This window comes from Phacochoerus africanus, chromosome 3, assembly GCF_016906955.1.
Source record: "Phacochoerus africanus isolate WHEZ1 chromosome 3, ROS_Pafr_v1, whole genome shotgun sequence".
NCBI lineage: Eukaryota > Metazoa > Chordata > Mammalia > Artiodactyla > Suidae > Phacochoerus > Phacochoerus africanus.
This window is the reverse complement of record NC_062546.1, coordinates 41,436,628-41,455,363: the sequence shown is the minus strand read 5'-3', so window position 1 is coordinate 41,455,363 and position 18,736 is coordinate 41,436,628. Positions and strand designations below refer to the sequence as shown.

The 18,736-nt window shown below is 43.7% G+C and overlaps 1 protein-coding gene across 1 annotated transcript in view; it reads left to right on the top strand.

The window, feature by feature from the left end:
• SPTLC3 (serine palmitoyltransferase long chain base subunit 3) overlaps positions 1 to 18,736 on the top strand; it is a 139,828-nt gene that overhangs the window by 58,634 nt on the left and 62,458 nt on the right. The window contains exons 6-7 of the mRNA XM_047771673.1: positions 2,849 to 2,942; positions 18,354 to 18,459. Of these exons, the coding sequence (XP_047627629.1) occupies positions 2,849 to 2,942; positions 18,354 to 18,459 (200 nt within the window). The remainder of the gene's footprint in view (positions 1 to 2,848; positions 2,943 to 18,353; positions 18,460 to 18,736) is intronic.

Here is an 18,736-nt window from a genome sequence, read left to right as displayed (position 1 = left end):
AACCACTGCACCACGATGGGAACTCCCAGATTATGTTTATAAAAATCTGACCCATGACAATGAAATGCAATATAAGATCTTGGATTGCAGTCTGAATTGAAAAAGAAAAAAAAAAAAAAAAAGAAGGAAGTAAAACATATCTAGAAGACATCAAGACATTTTTTGGGAACAGTTGGAGAAATTTGAATTTGAACTGTATTTTAGTTGGTACTGTGGTATAAATATTTAATTTCCAGGGAGTGATACTTGCATTGTGATCTTGTAGGAAGATATCCTGTTCCTAGTAGATGAGTATCAAGAATGCCATTTGCAGCAACATGGATGGAGCTAGAGAATCTCATACTGAGTGAAATGAGCCAGAAAGACAAAGACAAATACCATATGATATCACTTATAACTGGAATCTAATATCCAGCACAAATGAACATCTCCTCAGAAAAGAAAATCATGGACTTGGAGAAGAGACTTGTGGCTGCCTGATGGGAGGGGGAGGGAGTGGGAGGGATCGGGAGCTTGGGCTTATCAGACACAACTTAGAATAGATTTACAAGAAGATCCTGCTGAATAGCATTGAGAACTTTGTCTAGATACTCATGTTGCAACAGAAGAAAGGGTGGGGGAAAAATGTAATTGTAATGTATACATGTAAGGATAACCTGACCCCCTTGCTGTACAGTGGGAAAAAAAAAAAAAAAAAAAAAATTCCAGGGAGTTCCTGTTGTGGTGCAGCAGAAATGAATCCAACTAGGAACCATGAGGTTGCAGGTTTGATCCCTGGCCTTGCTCAGTGGGTTAAGGATCCTGCGTTGCTGTGGCTGTGGTGTAGGCTGGCAGCTACAGCTCCAATTAGACCCCTAGCATGGGAACTGCTATATGCCGCCAGTGCGGCCCTAAAAAGACCAAAAAAAAAAGAATTCCAGAGTGACGTATTGTGAGGTTTACAAGGAATTCTCAAATGTTCACCATAAAAAAATTATAAATGTACACATAATGGAGTTCCCTGGTAGCTCAGTAGGTTAAGGATCTAGTGGCAAGGGTTTGATCCCTGGCCCAGGAACTTCCACATGACTTGGGCAAGGCCAAAAAAAAAAAAAAAAATACACATGCAATGTCTGGAATATGGAGATGTGAGAATTTTGCTGGATCTTGCCTCAAAAATTTCAAATGTATCATGTAGGATCTTTCTAAAATATAAGGGAGAACTCAAAGATTCTGGGTGGCCACAGAAGAAAAATATCTTTTTTTTTTTTGCATGTCTCTGCATTTTTAGTATGGTTGGGCAATTTCATAATTTAGAGATCTTCAAATTAATAAAGAAAAATAATCTTACAAAAAGTAACTTCTAAGCAGTAAATTAGACACTTGCCTCACACTGAATTTCCATCTATATTTTTCCAGAGGCAAAGTTTTTAACTGTAAAACAGTGGTTTTTTTTGGTTTACTTGGATGTTAATATAGTGGGGAATGAGAAACAGAAAACAAGAGGGGAAAAAACCCACTTTCTAGTAAGAGTGCCCCCAAACCATCCCAGAGAATCCAGCATGGGATCGAAGAGCTCCAGCAAATCCACCACCCACCCAGAAGCTATTAGTTTTCCTGATAACCATCAATCCTTTAGATGCTTCCTGGTGCTTAACTAAGATCTTGGATGACTTCCTTTGCTGAAAACTATGTGCAAATGTTTCCCAAAGATGTTACCCTTTAAGAGAAAGCCTATCTCCATCAGCTGATGGTTAGACAGGATTTTATCCATGGAGACACTCTTGGCCCTTTAAAATTAAAGAGAGGAGTTTCCGTCGTGGCGCAGTGGTTAACGAATCCGACTAGGAACCATGAGGTTGTGGGTTCGGTCCCTGCCCTTGCTCAGTGGGTTAACGATCCGGCGTTGCCATGAGCTGTGGTGTAGGTCGCAGACGCGGCTCGGATCCTGCGTTGCTGTGGCTCTGGCGTAGGCCGGCAGCTACAGCTCCGATTCAACCCCTAGCCTGGGAACCTCCATATGCCACGGGAGCGGCCCAAGAAATGGCAAAAAGAATAAATAAATAAATAAATAAATAAATAAAATTAAAGAGAGTTGGGGGAATCTGTGTTAAAGGTCCTGAAGTGAGTCCCTGATTCCACATGTTGCTGTCCCTTCATTATTATTTTTTTATAATGATTTTTATTTTTTCCATTATAGCTGGTTTACAGCATTCTGTCAATTTTCTACTGTATAGCAAGGTGACCCAGTTACACATGCATGTATGCATTCTTTTTTCTCACATTATCATGCTCCATCATAAGTGACTAGACACAGTTCCCAGTGCTATACAGCAGGATCTCATTGCTTATCCATTCCAAAGGCAATTGTTTGCATCTATGAACCCCAAATTCCCAATCCATCCCACTCCCTCCTCCTCCCCCTTTGCAACCACTAGTCTCTTCTCCATGTCCATAATTTTTTTTTCTGTGGAAAGGTTCATTTGTGCTGTATATTAGATTCCAGTCATAAGTGATATCATATGGTATTTGTCTTTCTCTTTCTGACTTACTTCACTCACTATGAGAGTCTCTCGTTCCATCCATGTTGCTGGAAATGGCATTACTTTGTTCTTTTTATGACTGAGTAGTATTCCATTGTGTATATATACACCACATCTTCTTAATCCAATCATCTGTCGATGGACATTTAGGTTGTTTCCGTGTCTTGGCTATTGTGAATAGTGCTGCAATGAACATGCGGGTGCATGTGTCTTTTTCAAGGAAAGTTTTGTCCGGATATATGCCCAAGAGTGGGATTGCTGGGTCATATGGTAGTTCCCTTCATTATTTATTTGGCCTGTGTTTCATAGGCTTGTTTTCTCCACAGGGATGTCTCATTTTAAGCGATGAGTTAAACCACGCATCTCTTGTGCTTGGGGCCCGACTCTCAGGTGCAACCATAAGGATCTTCAAACACAACAGTGAGTATCCATGTTTTCATCCAATAGATACTGCTTGCTTCTAGACAAAAGTAGAGGTTATTGATGGGGCTTTGTCCCTGCTCTTCAGACTGGGAACTTAGCCTAATGAAACACAGTTATGTTTATATTCACTCCTGGCTTGTTAACCTCTGGTGACCTGGAACAAATGGTTGAACTGCATTAAACAGCCAGATTGCTAAGTGTAACCCAAACACATTAGTGTTGCTGTCATTAGTGGTCTTGCAATGTGGCCTCTGAAGCTCAGGCTGCGTGTAATTATCAGACGTGTGAAAGCACTTCCTTTTTTGCAACTCTGCCTTGGGAAAGTTGGAAGACTTAAGTTTTGTGCTAGAGTCAGATTAAAAAGTGATCACACTCCCTTGCATAAATACCTCCTTTCCCTAGCCTTTCACCCCCCTCCACCCACGCATACACAAATCATTCAGTCAATGTTATTGAAGTGCCCTTTCAGGCTCCAGGTTGTAAGGTTGGATGATGAGGTCAAGGCAGCATGGAAGTACTAAGAAATATTTAAGAGGTGGTGGTGGACGCCTTAGTCCTCCCATCCAGTTTTACCCCTGAATTGTTGCATCACCTTGCATATATTTTTTCATCTTTCTTTTTTCTTTTTTTGTCTTTTTGCCTTTTCTAGGGCCGCTCCCGTGGCATATGGAGGTTCCCAGGCTAGGGTCTAATCGGAGCTGTAGCTGCCAGCCTACGCCAGAGCCACAGCAATGCGGGATCTGAGCCGTGTCTCCGACCTACACCACAGCTCATGGCAATGCCGGATCCTTAACCCACTGAGCGAGGCCAGGGATCGAACCTGCAACCTCATGGTTCCTAGTCGGATTCGTTAACCACTGAGGCACGACGGGAACTCCTTTCATCTTTCTTGTACTCAGTTTTCTATCTGTAAAATGAGAGTGTTGCGTTACATGATGTGTAAGGTTCCTCCTAGTTAAAAGTTCTTGATCCTAATTCTTCATTATTGTTGTCAGAACTCTCTGTTCTTGGATGAACTGGGACTTTGGGGTTGGTAATGCAAACTGTTACATTTGGAATGGATAAGCAATGAAGTCCTGCTGTACAGCACAGGGAACTATATCCAGTCTCTTGGGTTAGACCGTGATGGAAGATAATTTAAGAAAAGTAATGTGTATATGTATGTATGACTGGGTCACTTTTCAGTAGAGCAGAGACTGGCACAACATTGTCAATTACCTATACTTTAATACAAAAAAGAGGAAATAAGTAAAAGCACTCTCTGTTCTCGCTGTGCATATGCTCAAGTGCGCACACAGTTTTCTCTCTCTTCCTTCTCACCATTGTTCTCTCCTCCTTTGCCTTCACCTCTGTTTTTCCATGTTCCTCTTCCTTGGTACTCTTCTTTCATTCTCCAAGGAAGTAAATATTGAAGTAAGGAGAAGAAAACAAAGAAATGAGACTTTTCCTCCTGTTACACCAACTTCAAATCTCAAACCATGGGACAGTGGCCCCATAGGAGGGGAAAGCAAGTACATAAGAGCATTCTAAAGTGAACTCCCTTTTCCAACTTGTAGAGTCAATTCTCAGGAAAAATCTCACTGAGTAGGGCGAGGTATGGCTGTGCCTTTACTGATCCCTCTGCAGCAGCCTTGTGAGATGAACACTCTGGAGGGAAGTTCAGGGCTGGGACCTCTGCAAGAACCAGACTTGAGGCCCCTCAGGCCTACAGCTCAACAGCTGAATGCTAATTCAAACTATATTGACTCCACCCACATCAAATGCTATCACTTACATGTGGAATCTAAAAAAAGGACACAATGAACTTCTCTGCAGAACAGACACTGACTCATGGACTTTGAAAAACTTAACGGTTTCCAAATGAGACAGGTTGAGGGGGTGGAGGGATACACTGGGGGTTTGGGATGGAAATGCTATAAAATTTGGTTGTGATCGTTGTTGTACAACTATAAATGTAATACAGTAGTTTAAAATATGTTGTTAAAGAAACTCAAAATATATTGACTCCATTTCTTCAACTTGAGTCACTCAACCTTGACTTTGGTCTTCGATAAGCCAGGTTCCTCCAATTCTATTTCATTTGTCATCACTTGTCACATCTGGATTCAAATTAGCTTCACAGTGTTGGAAATTCATGTTTGGAGTGGACATCTTTTAGGGGTTCAAGAACTGAATTTATTGGGAGATGAAGGAAAGTGCTTTTTATTCTTTTGCAAGGCAGGTATTTGCTGGTCAAAGATTCTGTCTACTTGGGGAAGGGGAAAGGAAATAGTTGGTAGTTAACTATAGTTGCAGCCATGGCTATGGTTAAACAGGATAATCTCACTCTTTGGAGGGAGACACCTATCAATGTCAATCTCTTATTTCTTCACTCCATTCTACCCAGGGCAGTGGGATGCCATGGCCCTCATTGCACAATAGAAGCTTCTAGAGAATATCTATGAAAGGTCAGTGACGTGGTCTACTTCCAGACCAACTAATTCCAAATATCTGGGTTTGGACTAAGGCAGTTGTGTTTCTTCAGAGCTCCCAATGTGATTCTGATGCCTAGTGAGGACTAGAAGCCCTGGAAATTTATTTCTAACCTAATTTAGTCTAGACTAAGCCCAGGTCTTGCCTATGTGCCCCAAGATATATCACCAGACACACACTGTTGTATTAGCTACCCTCATGCTTCCTCTCACCATGATGAGCACTCTTTTAGACTCGTGGTCTAAAGTCGGCAAAGTGAGTCACAAAATGCAGAAAGAGGTGTCCTAGGCCAAAACTTTCTGAGCCTCTATCGAACATCTTTTCCAGTTTAGGCACCATGTTACGCCTTTGGAGAACTATCAAAATGGTAAGGTAATAGCTAATGGAGAGCTTGCAATCTAGTAGGAGAGGCAGATACGTATAAAGGAAGTTATCATGGGTTGAAGTGAAAAAGGTGATGTTACCATGATGGTAGCAGGCAGTGGTTAAGAGTAAAGGCTTTCTCCGCTATTGTGTTTGCATAAAGAAAACTGCCACCTTGGGAGTTCCCTTCATGTCTCAGTTGTTAACAAACCCGACCAGGATCCATGAGGGTTCAATCCCTGGCCTTGTTCAGTGGGTCAAGGATCCAGCGTTGCTGTGAGCTGTGGTGCAGGCTGGCAGCTATAGCTTTCATTTGACCCCTAGCCTGGGAACTTCCATATGCTGCAGGTGTGTTCCTAAAATAGAAAAAAAAAGAAGAAAAAAAAAAAGAAAAAAGAAAACTGCCACCTTGATAGCCAGGCTGCTTCCATGGTCCTTTGAATGATTTCTCCTTGTAGAGATGAGGGAGTGAGATGATATATAGAGGGGAAATAATTAAACGGAGTCATAGTAGATAAAGCATCAGTTGCTGCTAGTTCTCTTTCTTGTTTTGCTATTCCTGAGATTATACTAAATACCTCCATAAACAATGATGCTTGAATCCTTAATAGGCATCCATGCAGATTAGAATGATAATGTGGAGATTTTTGGAAGGGTCTGCAGATGTCAAGTTGCCTCCCCGTGTGTGTATGAGGCATGCACCCAGCCCAGATAGGAGCTCATAACGTAGGAGATGGATTCTTAAAGATGGTCACCTAAACTGGAATTTTCTTAAACACCAGGATTATAGGAGTTCATACAGCTGCACTTGTTCTGCTTTCCTGGATTTTGCTCCACCTTTGTCCTCTGCTTACACCTTAAGAATACTCCCTTGACTTTTGGGAGAGAAGAGGTCTTATTTTTGTGTAGATCAGTGTCAGAACATTTAGAGTAACTGTAAATAAATCAGAATTCTGTACCCTTGAATTTTTGCATTCTGTTTGGGAAAATATATCTGAAGTGTAGTGAAATGTATGCAGCCTGCCATAATAACCTTTGAATCCTATGTGATCAGCCTTGACCAATATCTTCAAGCTATTCATCATTTCTCTATTTCTCACGAAATCAGAATGAGGAACTTAAAATGTGAAAAGAAAGTTCTGAAAGGAAACAAAATCAGAGTACTCAAAGGCTACGTCTCTCTAAGGAACAGTAGATGACTCAGAAGTACATTTTTAGCAGAATTTATCACCAGGGATTAGTTCTTCCCAGAGAACAAATGTGGACAATTACTATCTGCCCTCCATTTCTGCATATTCCACATCCACTGGATTCAAACAACCAGATTGAAAATTTAGACCAAAAAAATCTCTAGAAAGTACAAAAAGCAAAACTTTAATTTGTCACACTCTGGCAAATATTTGTATAGCATTTACATTGTACTAAGTATTGTAAATAATTGAAAGGTGATTTAAAATATATGAGAGGATGTGTATAGGTTATAAGCAAACACTATACCATTTACTTTTTTTTGTATTAAAGTATAGTTGATTTACAATGTTGTGCCAATTTCTGCTGTATAGCACATAACCCAGGCATACATATATATACACATTCTTTTTCTCATATAATCTTCCATCAGGTTCTATCCCAGGAGATTGGATACTGTGCTGTACTCTAGGACCTCATTGCTTATCCATTCTAAATGTAATACTTTGTATATGCTCGCCCCAAACTCCCAGTACATCCCATTCCCTCCTCCCTCCCCCTTGGCAACCACAAGTCTGTTTTCTATGTCTGTGAGTCTGTTTCTGTTTTGTAGATAGGTTCACAAAACCATGTTTTAGATTCCACGTATAAGTGATATTATATGATGTTTGTCTTTCTCTTTTTGACTTACTTAGTATGAGAATCTTTAGTTGCATCCATGTTGCTGGTAGTAGCATTAAATCATTCTTTTTTATGGCTGGTTAGTATACTGTGTGTGTATGTGTGTGTGTGTGTGTGTGTGTGTGTACCACATCTTTTTTTGTTTGTTTTTTAGGGCTGCACCATGGTATATGGAAGTTCCCAGGCTAGGGGCCAAATTGGAGCTACAGCTGCCAGCCTACACCACAGCCACAGCAACACCAGATCCTGAACCCACTGAGCAAGGTCAGGGGTTGAACCCGAATCTTCATGGATCCTAGTCAGGTTCGTTATCGCTGAGCCACGAAGGGAACTCCTATGCCACTTCTTCTTAATCCAGGTATCTGTTGAGGGGCATTTAGGTTGTTTCCATGTTTTGGCTGTTGTGAATAGTGCTGCAGTGAGCATGGGGTGCTGTATGCGAACACTGCCATTTTACATAAAAGACTTGAACATCTGCAGATTTGGGTATCCACAGGGGTTCCTGGAACAGATCCCCCAAGGATACCAAAGGATGACTGTACTGAGATCGGAGTGATCATTTACTCAGCTTCATTGCTGCCAAGCACGACGTGAAGCCCTTTATATAATCAATTCATTTAAAATAAATAAAAATCTAGATTCATATTTCTCTTCCACTATTATTCCTACTTACTAAAAGAAAACCCATCCTCAGTGATTCAATTACCCGTCCAAGGACCCTCAGATGACATAGACTGAGAGTCAAATTCAAACCCAAGTCTGCTGCTCTGGTCTTGCTTCATTTCTCCCAGGAGCAGACCTGAGATGTGAACATGGAGGCAAGTCATTTATTTAGGACATGATCCCAGGATGCAGGCAGATGAGCAGGGGACTGAGACAGAGAAAGACAGGCAGCCAATAAAGGGGATGTTGTCACAATAGACAACTGGAGCTCAAGCCTACTAGGAAACTCTTGGCCCTCCTTATAAGATGGGCCTGTGTTATCCCACATGAGGGGTAGGAGCTGGGATATTTATTTTGTGATTGGTTGAGGGGCTGTTTCCTACTCAGGCTGAGTAGGCTCCCAAAGCCAGAAAATAAATAAATAAATAAAAATTATTGGACCAAGAATATCCCGTGTTTGCAATTAGAGGCTGAGAAGATACAGCTCTGGCTAAAGCTCTTACCCAGTCGCTCAGTCCAGCTACAGCCAGGCCACAGGCAGGGCCCAGAGAACTGTGTGTTCTTATGTGAAAATCAATCGAGAGTGATGGCTTATCCTGTTAGTAACCTGAATTTCAACCCAGAAGCTAAAGCTGGGCCTCTGAGTTCCTCTGGCTCCGAGCTAAGAATACCCCCTTGCACTTTCTACTGTGGCAGCTTTCATGAACTAGGCAACCCTTCGTTTGCCTCTGTGACTCATGGGTACCGTGAAACAGACTCTCTAGACAGCTCACAGCACAAGCTAAGGCATCAGCTCCAACAACAGGCCTGTTCTCCTCCATGATTCTGGTGTGTTTGAAGAAATGGCCCGAGCACCATGGGGCGACTGAAGGCCTTTGTTAAACACGTCCTCTGGGCTGAGTATAACAGCACCCTGAGTGCTCCAGGACCTCAAACTCTGGGTGATTTTTTTGTTTGTTTGTTTTATCATTTATTTTTATTATTTTTTTAAATAATTTTTTTATTTTCCCACTGTACAGCAAGGGGGTCAGGTTATCCTTACATGTATACATTACAATTACATTTTTCCCCCCACCCTTTCTTCTGTTGCAACATGAGTATCTAGACAAAGTTCTCAATGCTATTCAGCAGGATCTCCTTCTAAATCTATTCTAAGTTGTGTCTGATAAGCCCAAGCTCCCGATCCCTCCCACTCCCTCCCCCTCCCATCAGGCAGCCACAAGTCTCTTCTCCAAGTCCATGAGTTTCTTTTCTGAGGAGATGTTCATTTGTGCTGGATATTAGATTCCAGTTATAAGTGATATCATATGGTATTTGTCTTTGTCTTTCTGGCTCATTTCACTCAGTATGAGATTCTCTAGCTCCATCCATGTTGCTGCAAATGGCATGATGTCATTCTTTGTTATGGCTGAGTAGTATTCCATTGTGTTTATATACCACCTCTTCCTAATCTAATCATCTGTTGATGGACATTTGGGTTGTTTCCATATCTTGGCTATTGTGAAGAGTGCTGCAATGAACATGCGGGTGCATGTGTCTCTTTTAAGTAGAGTTTTGTCCGGATAGATGCCCAAGAGTGGGATTGTGGGGTCATATGGAAGTTCTATGGATAGATTTCTAAGGTATCTCCAGACTGTTCTCCATAGTGGCTGTACCAGTTCACATTCCCACCAACAGTGCAGGAGGGTTCCCTTTTCTCCACAGCCCCTCCAGCACTTGTTATTTGTGGATTTATTAATGATGGCCATTCTGACTGGTGTGAGGTGATATCTCATGGTAGTTTTTATTTGCATTTCTCTTATAGTCAGCGATGTTGAGCATTTTTTCATGTGTTTGTTGGCCATCTGTATATCTTCTTTGGAGAAATGTCTATTCAGGTCTTTTGCCCATTTTTCCATTGATTGATTGGTTTTTTTGCTGTTGGGTTGTATAAGTTGTTTATATATTCTAGAGATTAAGCCCTTGTTGGTTGCATCATTTGAAACTATTTTCTCCCATTCTGAAAGTTGTCTTTTTGTTTTCTTTTTGGTTTCCTTTGCTGTGCAAAAGCTTTTCAGTTTGATTAGTTCCCATGGGTTTATTTTTGCTCTAATTTCTATTGCTTTGGGAGACTGACCTGAGAAAATATTCATGATGTTGATGGGTTTTTTTTTTTTTGCTTTTTTAAGGGCCGTACATCCGGCTATGGAAGTTCCCAGGCTAAGGGTCAAATCTGAGCTGTGACTGCAGGCCTACACCACAGCCACAGTAACTTGGTATCAGAGCCGCATGTGCGACCTACACCACAGCTCATGGCAATGCTGGATCCTTAACCCACAGAACAAGGCCAGGGATCAAACTGGCATCCTCACTGAATCTTAGTCAGGTCCATTAACCACTGAGCCACAAAGGAAACTCCCTGGGTGAATTTTAACTCTCTGGAAAGGTCAACCTCTTCTTTCAGAGATTTGAGAAAGCAGAACTAAGTTTCTTTTTTTTTTTCCCTGAATCTGCTCATTTGAGGGGTAAATGCATGTAATACAGGTTCTAGTTCTCAAACAAGGTTTCTGAGACTTTGATGTACAGGGAGTCACTGTGAGGGGGTCTTGCCAAAATGCAGACTCTAAGTCGGTAGATGTGGGCGGAGGCCTGAGCTTTTGCATTTCTGGCAGGCCCTCAGGTGACGCTGAAGCTGCCAGCACAGCACCACACTTGAAGCAGCCAGGCTGCAGGTAATTGCCACACTCCAGTGAGTCACAAAGGGCTTGTTGAGCTGGTCGAAGAGGAAAAGCAGTCTTTTCAGCTACAGAGTTGCCATGAGGTCAGAAGGCTGGACAGGCCAAGAATTTGGAGTGGTTTGGAAAAAAAAAAAAAAGAGAGGGAGAAAGAACCAGGATTCTATCTAGAGGCATTTAAAGGCAGGGAGCAGGGAAAACAAAGCATGCAGTGTTTGTGGGAAAACTCGGAGCCCTACCTTTTCTGTGGAATGAGAGCTCAAGGGTGTCTTTGAGTGGAAGTTCAAACCTGTAAACATGATGTAGACTACTTGACAAGCCATGACCTTTTAGATCTCGAGTTATTTTTTTTAAGTGTTTAAAGTCGTGTTTATTGAAGCAGAATTTACAGTCACTAAAACTCACTCTAAAGTTTGAGAAATGCAGTAACCACCATAATCAAAATGTAGAACAGTTCTTCATGCACATCCTCCTCCAAACTTATGCAAAAAAACTCCCCCCCTGATCCTTAGGTATCAGTTGATCTGTTTTCTGTCAAAGAGGTTAAAGTTCATCGCTACCACCAGGAGAGGGATAAAGAGAGCAAACACCTCTATTCTCTATGTATCAATCACCACATGTTCAAATATACCATATCTCCTGGAAAAGCTTCTTTCAAGCACCAGCCCTGAAGTCTGTCCTCATCTCGAACTGGACCCGAGTCACACACCGTAGCTGAAAAGCTAGCTCTCGGGTTCTGACTTGGGCTCCCAGAACCAGGTGGTTTACTTTAACAAATAAAGCGATTGTCTCCATATCTATTAACAGTAACATACTGAACCCTGGCTGTGATGAAATATTCGCATGCACTCACTCATTTTGGCCTTACAACTATGCAACAAGGCTTCTGCCAATTATCCCCACTTCACAGATGAAGAAACCGAGGCACAAAATGGTGAAGTGACTCACTTAGAGACACAGAGCTGGAAAGAAGCCAGAGCTGGGGTCTAAACCGAGGAGGTATGACTCCAGGTTCCTGTTTCTAAACCCAATGAACTTTTACCTCCTCCCCACCCCTGCCTGCCCCGATGATAGCGTGACAGGTGCAATACTTTGTACCCTCCATCTGGCGGGCAGCTCACCTGAGTTGGGGCAGCTGGGTGGGTCAGGCAGACATAGCCAGCATTCACTGGATACTCTTGCTGCACCCTGACCTGAGATGGGATCCAGGTGCTGACCTCTGGGCCCTAGGCTCCCACTGTGTTCTCTGAATCACAGCTCATCTTCCTGTACTGACCCCGCTCACTCCACAATCCCACAGGCCCTTCACTATGGAGCTAAGCCCTCTCTGTGGCATGGGGCCGAGAGGGTGAGCATGTGGGACACTGTCCCTGAGCATTAAGCTCCGCCTCCCCTTCATCACATGTCCCCAAGTTCAGAAGTTTCTAGCATGACCCTCTCCCCTGATAAGTAGGACCTGCCCCCAGCATCTGCCTCGCCCTCTGCCCAGTCTGGCTCCTCTGTGGCCAGCTGCCTTTTGCACTCTTCCAGGAAGCTCACCTGGCTTCTCTGACTTACAAAAAGGCCCTGTGACACCTGCCCACATATTTATAGACCCATCCAGAAAACCTGAACCAAAGTATGTATTCCAACTGCTTGGCAAAATTGGAGGCACCCAATTGTCAATGCATCAGAAATGCCCTCATTGATCTCATGGAGGAAACTGTATAAATGTGACTTGGAGAAAAATATTTGCTTTGCTTATCATTATTGGCCATTGTGATTATGTTTTGCCCCAAAGGCTACACAAGGGGGCAGTCCCCCCCAAACCATCTTAAAAGTAAGAATAATGTCTTTGTCATCATTCATAGTTATTTAAACAGCTATTGCTTAATAGTTCTCATCTGGACTCAAGATTGAAGGATGAGGAGTTCCCTTGTGGTGCACGAGGTTGAGGATCTGGTGTTTTCACCACAGTGGCTTGGGTTGCTGCTGTGGCACAGGTTCCATCCCAGGCCTGGGAACTTCTACATGCCACAGGCATGGCCATGAAAATAGATTGAAGGGTGAAACTGATTATCTCAGAAGGAACATGATGAAAAGATGGGAGGCGAGGAATTAGAGTCACAAGTAGCATTTCTTCATCAGCCAACGATCTTTCCACTTAAGAATTAGCTCTTGAGTGTCGGTCATAGGGAGGCATGAAAACATTTTTGGCGAACAGCCCACAGAGCAGGGAACCAGAGGATGTGTCTAAATGCACCTGGAGGTGGGTTTCCTGGTGGTGTGAGGGACTAAGAGTGAGCCAGCAACCACCCTGAGAAGAACAGGGCAGTTGCCCAAGAGATAAAGAAAGAGGCAGCCAGCAAGGCAGAAGAAACAGTGTCTTTCTTGTGAGGGAAGTATGAAAGAAGCCAGAGAGCGACTTCTCTTTAGGAAGACACTCTTTGAACTCCACCCTTCTGAGAAGATTTCTGGCTTCTGGGTTTATTCTGGGCCCTCTTTTCCAGGGACCATATGTATAGTTTCCCCAGATCACAAAGGCTTGTTCATATGATCAGGGCTAGGACTTTGAGGCCAGGGGCAGGAACAGGTTCATGGAATGTAATTGTCACCGAGGCTGGATGGAAGCTCTGGGCACAAAGCTGGGCTGTCCCCAGTATTGAGTAATTCCATCATCCATGTCGAACCAGGGTTGCTTTGGCCCAGACTCTAGCCTCTAGGCCACATTTCCTCATCCTCCTCTGCAGCTCCCCACTCCCAGCCCTTCACAAATGGAAGGAAAGGGCCCTAGTGAGCCAGATGTGGTGATGACAGATGTTTAAGGCATTGCTGATACTCAAATTAGTGGCGATCACAAGTCTCTAGTGTGTCATTATGACTTTATAACGACACTATACAAGTGCACTGTGTAGGTGCATCTTGATGGTGGCAAATTTATTCTTTTATTTACCATATCTCAGAATTTTCTTTACACTCCAACAAGAAGTTGGTTTGTTTGGGCTTAGGAGTGTGTGTGTGTGTGTTTGTATGTGTTTGTGTGTGTGTGTGGTTTTTGTTGTTACTCGTTTTACAAACCTTCTGGTGTGTGGTTTTTGTTGTTACTCATTTTACAAACCTTCTGGCATTAGTTTGCTTATCTGAAAAAAAAAATAGAACTTGGTCAGTCCTCCCTACTTCTCAGGGGTGTCATGAGAATTATCATAATGCAAATATAAGTGCTTTATTTATTTATTTTTTCTTTTCAGGGCTGTACCTGTGACATGTGAAATTTCCCAGGCTAGGGGCTGAATCAGAGGTGCAGCTGCAGGCATATGTCTTGGCCATAGCAACACTGGATCTGAGCTGCATCTGTGACCTACACCGCAGCTTTTGCATCCTTTAACCCACTGAGTGAGGCCAGGGGTCGAACCTGCATCCTCATGGATACTTACTAGTCAGGTTCTTTCCTGCTGAGCCGCAGTGCGAATTCAGTATAAGTGCTTTAATAGGCATAATTATTTAAAAATCCCTTGCAGATGTTAGGGTGTAGTTTGCTGAAACAGTAGAGCCTCATAAGGTCTGCAGGGCAAAAACCACAATCCCTGAATCCTACAGGTCTGTAACCCCCAGACTGTGGAATTATAGAGCAAGGCCATACAAACCCAAGAGAAACTACCAGATGTTAACATGGGTCCAGAATCCCACAGTGAGCAAAATCATACCTTTCTGGGCCTAACCTCTGTGATTCTAAGAGAGTTTAGGGAGTTCCGGTCGTGGCGCAGTGGTAAACGAATCCGACTAGGAACCATGAGGTTGCGGGTTCGGTCCCTGCCCTTGCTCAGTGGGTTAATGATCCGGCGTTGCCGTGAGCTGTGGTGTAAGTTGCAGACACGGCTCGGATCCCGCGTTGCTGTGGCTCTGGCATAGGCCGGTGGCTACAGCTCCGATTCAACCCCTAGCCTGGGAACCTCCACATGCCGCGGGAGCAGCCCAAGAAATAGCAACAACAACAACAACAACAAAAGACAAAAAAAAAAAAAAAGAGAGAGAGTTTAGTGAGTTTGTCCCCCAAGGAGGGAAAAATGGCTAATCGATTTTTCCCTCTGCTCAAGGATCCCCATGCGTGGGGATCCTTGACACCAGGGGTTTTCTGAAGTTCCAATAAAAGCTTCTCCCTGTGGAACACTATTCACAACAAACACGACCAGTTTCCAGCCACCAAGGGCCAGGGTGGGGGGGTGCTCTCACTTCTATCTGCAAAATGCATAAAGAATATCAAGGTCATTTTCAGGCTTGTTTTCTGTTCTGCCTGATATTAAAAGAATGGAGAGAATGAAGTTCTCATTGTGACTCAGTGGGTTACAAACCCAACCAGTATCCAAGAGGATATGGGTTAAATCCCTGGCCTCGCTCAGTGAGTTAAGGATCCGGTGTTGCCGAAAGCTGCAGTGTAGGTCACAGATGTGACTCAGATCTGGCATTGCTGTGGCTGTGGCATAGGCTGGCAGCTGCAGCTCCAATTCGACCCCTAACCTAGGAACTTCCATACGCATTGGGTGCAACCCTAAAAAGACAAAAAAAAAAAAAAGGAGAGAAATATTTCTCTTTTATTTAGTGGGATGAACTTAAACTGCATAACTCAGCTTCTAACATGTATGGAAACTTTTTTTTTTCCTTTTGTTTTTTCTTTTTAGGGCCGCACCTGCAGCACATGGAAGTTCCTGGGCTAGGAATACTTACATTCCTCAACTCTTTATTCTATTGAGAGACTAACAGGACTGTGTGGATTATATAAAAGGGAATTTGTTCCCCCATCATATGAATTCCTTCAACATTTTGGGAACCCAGCCTAAAGCAACATGTCCTTACAAATGAAGGTTTATTATCCCTGAAATTGTTGCTTTTTGTTTCTTTGGCTGCCATCTAGTGGTCAAAGGTGTAATATCAATAAGACACAGCACATCTTTACATGTTGACTGAGATCTTCCTTTCTTTAACATAAAAGTGATTTTGGGAGTTCCCGTCATGGTGCAGTGGTTAACGAATCTGACTAGGAACCATGAGATTGCGGGTTCGGTCCCTGCCCTTGTTCAGTGGGTTAACGATCCGGCGTTGCCTTGAGCTGTGGTGTAGGTTGCAGACACGGCTCGGATCCCGCGTTGCTGTGGCTCTGGCGTAGGTAGGCTGGTGGCTACAGCTCCGATTGGACCCCTAGCCTGGGAACCTCCATATGCCGCAGGAGCGGCCCAAGAAATAGAAAAAAAAAAAGTGATTTTGGAGGCAAACTGCTTATATTTGGAATGGATGGGTAAGAGGGCCCTACTGTATAGCACAGGGAACTGTGTGTGATTGGGTCACTTTGCTGTACAACAGACATAGAAGAAACATTGTAAATCAGCTATACTTCAATTAAAAAAAGTGAAAAAAATAAAGCCAAAAAAACACAGCTAATTAAATAAATACTTCTTTTGGCCTTTTTTTCTTAAGGGCTGCACCCACGGCATATGGAGGTTCCCAGGCTAGGGATCTAATCTGAACTACAGCTGCCGGCCTATGCCACAGCCACAGCAACGCCAGATCGGAGCTGCCTCTGCAACCTACACCACAGCTCATGGCAATGCCGGATCCTCAACCCACTGAGCAAGGCCAGGGATGGAACCCGCAACCTCATGGTTCCTAGTCAGATTCGTTTCCGCTGTGCCACTACTGGAACTCCTAAAGCAGTATTATTGCAGGCACTAGGCAAGTATTCTTTCCTCTAATTCCTATTTAGATTCCCTTTCCTGTAGCCTGGTCTACAGTCTTCCATGAAAAGACACTTCGCAAGTATCTATTTAGCGCTAATACTCTACATTAGGACCAGGGTTAAAAAGGATGCATAAGATGAGGTTGTTGGCTTCCATGATGGGGAGACAAGAGCTCAAATGCTGAGTGCTTAAAAACAGAATAGATGAGTCACTGGGGACACTAGGAAGAAAGAAAATCTGTTTCATTGCCCCAAAGAGTTTGAGTGATATGTGGCGTTTCTTGTGGAGGGACAAGCACATGAGAAAGGCGGAAGGCTGCATGTGGGGGACACTGATAAGTGCTATCAGAAGGAAGCAGAAGCAGGGGCTAGGGCGGGAAGGGCCTTTTGAGATGGCATTCCTTAGCTATTCCCATAGCAAACAACCTGGGAACCTCAGTAGCATCCAATAAATAGCCCTTATTTCTCACTGGTGACTGCAGGTGGGCTGAGCTAACTGTGCCCTACTTGTCTCGCAGCCTCTCCTGGGCCCCTCCTGGGACCAGTGGGCTAGCCTGGGACTGTTCTTTGCATGTTACTGGTAGAAGTACAAGAGGAAAAGCAGGAACAGGTAAGGCCTCTTAAGGTCGAGGCTTGGAACTAACCTCCTCTCTCTTCCCTGAGGACTCTTAGCCAAAGTGAGTCACTTGGCTGAAACCAAGTCAGAGGCAGAACATACCCTCCACCCCTTTAGTGCCTTTGGTGGGAATGACTATGAGGTCACATGTCAAAAGACTGGGGAGTGGGGCAGTGTGGAAATTGGGGCCAATAATGCAATCTGCCACAAGTTCTATCTCGGAAATGCTGGATTTGACATATCCGTGTGTTATCATTACGTAGCTCGAAACAAAGGTCCGCTTTAGACTGATAGACCCAGGAGTCCCAAACTCTTGTGGACCCCATTCCACATCAACTGGTCCAGAATCTCTATGAGTGAGACTAGGAGTCTGCATTTAACTAGTTCCCCAAATGATGATTCTTATTCTCTGAAGTCTGAGACCCACTGGTGGATGGATACATGACCCCCCCCTCCAAAAAAAACAGACACTGCCTTAAAGTTGTGAAACATATCAGGACTGCTTTGTATCCAAACCTGGCCTCTATGACATGTTTCAGCACCCACCTCCCAGAGCTTAGGCAGCAAGACCCTTGCCACCAGCTTGGATGCAAACCCAGCTGGACTCTAATGTACTGGCGGCTAAACAGTCGATTGTCAAGTATTAGTTAATGGTATCTCTCAGGGTTAATTCTAACCTGGCAACAAAGCCTAAGCCTAAGAAGAAAGGCATTTAATGTAAGGTTTCAATCTCTGCTAAGCAGGAGAGCTTTGAAGAGCCTGTGAAACCACGTGCCTCCATTCGAGGTTTATCCTGCCTGCTTTACAAACCCGAACTAGTCATCTCCTCAGAGTTAAATTTTATGAAAAAACAGACTTCTCTCTCCCCCCAGGAATTCTCTGATTCCCATTTTATTCTCTGAAAGTTCAGGTCCGAGCCTATGAAATCTGATGCCTCTTCAAGAAAACGAGGAGGGAAAGAAAAACCCTCTCATGACTCAATTTTTTTTTTGTATCATTTAAAGACGTTCAAAGCTTAGAGAAGCTCCTGAGAGATGCTATCATCTATGGCCAGCCTCGAACCCGCAGAGCTTGGAAAAAGATTCTCATCCTAGTGGAGGGCATCTACAGGTATGTAAATAGCCAAGCCATTCCGACACGTGGGAGGCCCACAGCAGGCTGCCAAGTGGGGCAAGGCTGACCCCTCCTGGCTAAATGGAAACATGAGTTAGATACAGGTCCTATGAAGGGACCTGTGCCAGAGCCATCAACATGAGTCGTCAGTCTCACATTGGGTCTTGGGTCGCCCGTCTTTTCAATGACCTCGCCTTTCGTGGAACACCTTGGAGGCCCGTGAGCTTGAGAAGATGTCATTAGACATGTCCTCACAGGGCACTGCTCCCTTGCA